The following is a 7,500-nucleotide window of genomic DNA, read 5'->3' as shown; positions in this document are numbered from 1 at the left end:
AGTTTAAAAAAAAACAGCAAGACACCACTGTGAATTGAACCCAGCCCCGCGCAGAGAGCAAGAGCAGCATGACCATCATCTACCAGTACCGCGTGGCCACCACGTCACTGGGCGGCTTCCTCAAGCTGCTGGTGGCGTGGCGGGGCAGCGTGTACAAGCTGCTCTTCAAGGAGACGCTCATCTTCTGCCTGCTCTACGCTGCCCTCAGTCTCACGTACCGCCTGGCGCTGTCTGCTACCCAGAGGACGTGAGTATGTCGCGTCACGTGGTACTGTCCTCACAAGATATGTTCTTTGCAATATGGAAACAATTGTAGTTTTAGCAGAAAAAATCAGTATTTTTAACTCACCATATCGTCAAATCCCCTGAGAGTACATCAACGGAATGTAACTGTATTGTACAACAGACACTGAGCAGGCCTGAAAGTGGCGAGTATTTTACATGTAGAAACATGTAACTGGCGAGTAGAAATGTTCATCTCCTCGCCAAATGCGAGTAAAGTTGCTCAAACAAATATTGTTGGTTTGGCTAGTAAAGTTTGCTCTCTGGCTAGTACATTTTCAGAATCACTAGCCAAAGGCGAGTACACCATTTGTTGGACTTTCAGGGCTGCTGAGCCTTCCGACTGTGCTAATGATTTGTTTTCTCTGCGAAGAGGCTTTGAGCAGATATGACGGTTTTAGTCAACCAAGTGAGTAGGCCTAGGTCTAAAAACGAGCGTGGTTGAGCTCTTCAATGGTGGTTTTGAAGCCTGCGAACGGTGTGTTTACAAATCGCTACGGGGGCACCCTTTAATCTAAACTTACAGACAAAGTTAAAAAACAAAGGATTACTGTACTCACCGATACAAAGACGACACAAGACGATTACGAATTTTCGCTTCTGGAAGCTTCATCAGGAAAATAACACAAAAGACAACAAAAAGCAGACGCAACACGGAACGAACAGGGTTTGAAAGAAAATGGAGGGGAAACACACAAAAAGGGGAAGGAACTCTAGGAACGGAAATGAATGAAAGGGGAGAGAAGTGGTTGGATGATGTCAAGGGCACAGGCATACAGACTAAAAGTAATACACACTCATAAGGGAGGGGGGGGAGAAAAATTAAAAGAAAAAAAAAGAAGAAAAAAATCATAAAAAATAAAGAGAGGAAAAACACACGCACGCACACACACACACACACACACACACACACACACACACACACACACACACACACACACACACACACACACACACAAAACCAAACATAAACACACACAGAAAGAAACACACACAACCCACACACAAATACAAATACACACACACACGTACCGTAAATCCACAGTATGTTTGGGGAATACAAGTACATCACATTTTCGCATTCAAACCGTCAGGTGTGGATGTGCCCAGGGATAAAATGAAATTCGACTCTACTTGTTTTCTGTCTGTGGAGGTGCTGTACATTTGCCAGACACCTTTCACACGTGCATCTAGGGAGGTGTGGTTACTGCTGTTGAAATGTTGGGCAACAGACCTACAGCGGCGATGCCAAACCAAATATATGGAAAGAAAACTAAAAGGCTGTACTGTAAGTTGGTTTTTGGACTTGTGAAAATGTTGTAGGTCTTTAATTCAAGAAAGGCTAAATGCAGATTACAGAGTACTCAGCGAATGGAACAGTCCATAGGTCAGAATAAAGAACAGGCCCTGCTCTTTCGAATAATGTACGATTTGGCACTCTTCATAAGGATTTAGAACTGCCCCCGAAGCGGTTTTTCAACAAACCCGTCGAAAAAAGACACCCTATTTTGGCCATAACAAACACCAACATGCAGTAAATTTCCAACCTTTGTCGTGTGTATAAAGAAGCACAGCTCAGCAATGCCATTGACTGTAAACCTTAAAGAAATTTTTTTTTTAAACCGTCTCACAAACGATTTTTCAATGTGCAGTAACAGTCAGAGATTTGCTTCGGTTCTTTACTGTGACGCAAAAACAAAACCACCAACTAGATTTGCGATGACGATCGTGACGTCTTTTTCAACAGTTGCGTGAATCCTCGAAGGCTCACGTTCGGATCAATGTGGGTGCATCGTAACAAACTTTAGTACACTCTTTGACTGCAATTTATGTTTCTTATATGGTCAAACGCATCATTTTTATTTTCCATATAAGGTAAAACGTGGTATAAAGCTTTGGAAAAAACAGGTAAAGCATGTTGTAACTATCTGAGCATGCGCTTTGGAGAGCTAAACCAGTGTGTAATTATCTGAGCATGCGCACTTGTCAAAAGTCGGCAAGATTCCCTCTACGTTTTATTTTTAGCTTCGCAAGAATCTTCAATGACCAAGTCAGTCAAGTATTTTATTGTTTTGGGCCCAGAGGGCTTTGAAACAAAGATATAATTTTAACAAAAAAAAGGTAACAAATCAGACAGTTAATAAATGTATACAAATTGAGCGGACAAATACAACAATACTATACAACCAAACAAAATAAATTGGCAATATACACTTCCATACATACAAACAAAAATAAAAGAAAAATAGGTTTAACACAATAAGGTAAGAGATCAGACAGATAATATATATACATTAAGCGGACAACGATAATATACAGCCGAAATAAATTAGCAATACCATTATGCCATGCATCTTTTGTAAAAACACAAAACAAAACAAAAGCATATATTACATACATATACATACCAATAAAGAAACTAGATATAACGCTAACATACTAAAATCATAACGTGGGCTACAAATCTTGCTAGCTTCATTAGTTTTATCAAAGATTTACAATTCATTAACTGTTCATATTTTAAACAATTTGGGTGAGATCGGTAATAAGGACTAATTAATTTTCTTCTTTCAGACACTATACTTTCGTCGGTACAAATGAACAAATAGTGAAACTCATCACCTAATTCATTTTTATCGCACATATCACACAATCTTTCATTTCTGGGGGCATTAAAAAATCTAAGCTGATGTATTGGCAACTTATGATTGCTTGTTCTAAATTTTGCTAATTTAACTTGGAATTTCCTAGGCAAACAAAGCAAATACCTTTCCAGACAAAAATCCTTTTTATATATTCTGTAATTAAAACACAAGCTGTTGGCGTTCACGTCAGTGTTCCATTCCTGCAGGAATTGATCTCTTAGCCTTTGCTTTACAACGTTTTTAAAACCTGAGACGGCAAGACTCTGAGTTGTCCATAAATATGATAGACCCAACTTATTTAACATAGTATTGACATGCGACAACCAGGGCAATTTAACGTTTTGTACATGGTACAACTTCAAATGTAGCTTTAACATTAAACAGGACATCTTATTCGCACCATCGTTCATTTCTTTCATCAGTTTATACCAATAAACCAGTAACTGACATTGTACCTCAATTCTAATTGGATAACGACCAAGCTCTCCGTAAACCATACAGGTGGGTGTAGTTTTATATACATCAAGAAGCATTTTTAAAAATCGCAATTGAAACCTTGATAATATGTCTAATGAATCATATCCCCACACCTCACAACCATACAGCAAAATTGGATGTACACACTTCTCAAAAAGATCCAATTGCACGTCAATTGGTAAATTTAGTTTTCTACATTTTCGAATTAACGAGAACATTGCACGGTTACCAATCAAACATTGACGTTTCATGGCATTATGAAATTTGTTATTATAGTTAAATAGTACACCTAAGTACACATAGTCCCAAACTACTTGGACAGGTACTCCATTCAAGAAAAAATTTGGGATATTCCGTATTTTCCCCCGCGAAAAAACAACTATTTTTGTCTTTTCAATATTTATGCTTAGTCCCCAGTTTTTACAATAACGATCTAGTCCATCCAGGGCTTTTTGCATTTCGCCAGGCGTTTCGGCGAGTATAGCAGTATCATCAGCATATATTAACAGGAACAAATACATATAGTCATTAATGCGTTCAACATCTATTTCTTGGGCTCTTTTCAGGGGCAACTCTAGGCTGACATCATATTCAATCAAAAACTGCTTCAGGTCGTTTAAAAATAGTGAGAAAAGAATCGGTGATAAATTTTCGCCCTGGAGAAGCCCGATGTTTGAGGTGAACGCCTCGGAGAATACACTATTCACCTTCACGCACAATTTTGCCTTATCATACATGTCCTTAATTACATTCAATACCTTACCATTAATATTCCGTTGCATCAGCTTTTGCCACAGGAGACTGCGTTGCACAGAATCAAAAGCCTTACGCAGATCAATGAAAGCACAATATAACTTTTTTTGTTGTTGTAAAAATATATCAATAAGACAATGTAGTGCAAAAATGTGGTCTACAGTAGAGTGGCCTTTTCGGAATCCAGCTTGTTCGTTGCCGATCACAGAATTGTCATCCAGAAATGCATGCAATCTTTTATTTATCACACTTGTAAAAAGTTTTCCAAAACAACTTAGTACACTGATTCCTCTATAATTATCAGGGTCGGCTGTTGAGCCTTTACCTTTAAAGATTGGGCTTATATACCCCACTGTCCAAGCTTTAGGCATTTTCCCAGTATGCAATATCAAGTTAAATAAACGTGTTACAATAGTTAATAGTTTTGGTGAGGAATATTTCAAAAACTCGTTTAAAATACCATCATATCCGCAAGCTTTGTTATTCTTTAAACTGTTTACACATATCATCACCTCCTCCTTTGTAATATCAACATTCAATTGTTCATTCATAAGGTCTATGTCATCAAGCACATCATCTTGCACATCAATCAAGTCGTGGTCAGATACATTACTAAGTTTTTCAAAATGTTTTACGAATACTTCACGGGATATATCATGCATCGCTTGTTTCTTCTGCTGGTCACATCCACTTATCAGTTTCCAATAACTGCTGGGGTCAGAAGACTTCATTGTTCGAATTTTCTTATGTAGCTGCTTTAAATAACTATTATAACTTTTACTCAGTGTTCCCTTATAATCCTTGAATGCTTGGACCTTATCTTGTATAATCTCTCTGTTATTTGGTTGGGCTTTAAATTTTCTCTTTATTTTTCTATATTTCCTTCTTGTCTGTTTACATTCTTTATCAAACCAAATGTTCTTAACTCCGCTATGAGCATTGTTACTGCTACATGTATTTATTTTTTTCTTCTGCTTATTCTTTCTAAGCATGTTCAATTTATTGGCAGCTTCGGATAGAATATCTTCTATTTGTTTCATTACATTATCGATCTGGTCCTGAGTTACATCCTCTACGCTACCAATTAGGGAAACTAATATTCCTTCCACTAATAATACTTTATTATCATCAATTTCATCTACAAAATTCTGATTTGCTCCTACTTTCCATATTGGTTTCAACACACTGTTAGTGTTATAATTGCTTTCAGTTTCATTCTCAACGTGTTCTTTGTCCATTAGGATATCTGACAGGGCAAAAAATATAGGACAATGGACATCAGATAAACATTCATTATAGTCACATACTTGAAATTTTGAAAATGACGGAAAAACATTAGGCGAAGCTAGTACATAATCTACCAAACTCACATTATTACAAGTTACTCGACCCAATCTTGCGTCCTCTCCTATTCTGCCGTTCACTATTAATAATCGTTGACTAATACAAAAGTCAATAAAACTGCGGCCAAAATTGTTCATAACATGGTCCATTGAGCACCTCTCTTTTATAATTCCAAACATGTCCATCATCTGCACTGTTGATACTTCATCAGTTAATTCATTCATAATAGCACAGTCTTCCAAATAGTCTCTTGCATATCCACTTCTAGCATTAAAATCTCCTATCATGACGACCTTTTCTGCATTCAAATATGATAGTGTTTCTTCTAACTCTTGGTAAGCACTGGGTCTGACATAGGGTGAGCCTTCTGGGCCCGTATGCATGAACTAGAAGTAAGAAACACTGGAAGTAGAGGCCTCTTTTCGAAGTGGGAACTCCCGAAGTCAACTTTCTAACTGTTCACAATGCATGAACTGACTTGAACGCCAAAGTAGTGACAGCGAGAGTATTAAGGTCAAGGTCGGGGAAATTGGGGGAATCCCTACTAATACGCATGCGCACGTTTCTATCAACATTTCAGTCAACGAAAATGGCAAGGCACGTGTGCCGCTCAAAAAGAAAGTAGACACAGAGGGGCGTTCTGCGCCTTTTTCAGATGGTGAAATTGCTGTACTCTTGACAGAAGTGTTTTACGAAAGAACGGTTATTCTGTCCAAATTTCAGAACAGTCTAACTGTTAAACATAAAAACGCTGTCTGGTCGAAAATTGCCAAAGAAGCCTGTGTCGCTCTCTCTCTCTCTCTCTCTCTCTCTCTCTCTCTCTCTCTCTCTCTCTCTCTCTCTCTCTCTCTCTCTCTCTCTCTCTCTCTCTCTCTCTCTTACGACACACGCACACACAGACAAACGTACACTCATGCACATACTGACACTATGACACAAGTGACACTGAAGGCGGCACACATAAACACACACACACACCACACACTGCACACACACACACACGCGCGCGCGCTCGCGCGCACACATATACACACACACACGCACCCATACACGCACGCACACAGTCACAAACAAATAACCACACACTCACTCTCTCTCACTTTCTCTCATCATTCTCTCTCAATCTACACTCATACACACACTGAAACTATGATGACACAAGTGACACGTCACACACACACACACACACACACACACACACACACACACACACACACACACACACACACACATACTCACCGTAGTGACACACATATAAACACGCGCGTACAGTTGAAAGTCAAGACATGATATGATTTTTTCAAAGCATAGGAAGGTTTCTTTTGCAAATGAATAAAATTAACACAGAGGCAAAACCCGGTTTTTGCAGCCGGAATGCAATTGCGGAGGCTTAAAAAGGAAAAGATTAATAAAAAATATATAGCTCCCGGCGGAACTTGAACCCGGAGCAAATGAACGAGAGTCCGGAACTGTTACCACTGCACTATGTTACTCGTGTAGAATAGAGGCATGATGAAAAAAGGCATTCTGAGTTATTCAGTCGTGCTGGTTTGAAAGCTCGCCACCTTCGCCGAATGACTCGAGCACGTTTTTTTCGGTCAGTAACTGATCGAACTGTCGCTTTTGAGTCACTCTGTTTTAAGCATTTCACCTAAATTAAACAAGAATGTCACAGTCCGTGTCTATGGTGCAAGGTAGGAGACCGTCTCATTGTAGCCAAGTTACGACAGTTGCTCGATTGACGCATTTCACGTCTTCGATATTGTGTCTGAGATAATTTCCCAATGAGCTGCCTTTAAAAACGGAATGTCCTGCAATTGTTGTGTGCGCTGGAGGTTTCTTTTGGATGGGTAAGGACCCTTGAGATGCGATATCGTCGTATAATTATGTCAAGCGAGAGGCCCTTGACATTGGAAGTGGGAACTTCGAAAGCAAAGTTGCCAGCTACTCGGTATGCACGAGCTAAATTGAACGCCGAAGTAGTGGCTTCGAGAGTTCT

The 7,500-nt window shown here is 39.2% G+C and overlaps 1 protein-coding gene across 2 annotated transcripts in view; it reads left to right on the top strand.

Moving 5' to 3' along the window:
- Positions 1-7,500, top strand: part of LOC138973172 (bestrophin homolog 17-like) — a 41,642-nt gene that overhangs the window by 1,878 nt on the left and 32,264 nt on the right. For both annotated transcript variants that reach the window (XM_070345861.1, XM_070345860.1), the window contains exon 2: positions 1-247. This exon is cut by the window's left edge and continues 615 nt beyond it. In XM_070345861.1, the coding sequence (XP_070201962.1) occupies positions 69-247 (179 nt within the window). In that variant the 5' untranslated portion in view covers positions 1-68. The remainder of the gene's footprint in view (positions 248-7,500) is intronic.

Source organism: Littorina saxatilis, linkage group LG8, assembly GCF_037325665.1.
Source record: "Littorina saxatilis isolate snail1 linkage group LG8, US_GU_Lsax_2.0, whole genome shotgun sequence".
Lineage (NCBI taxonomy): Eukaryota > Metazoa > Mollusca > Gastropoda > Littorinimorpha > Littorinidae > Littorina > Littorina saxatilis.
This window is presented reverse-complemented; position numbering and strand designations above follow the sequence as displayed.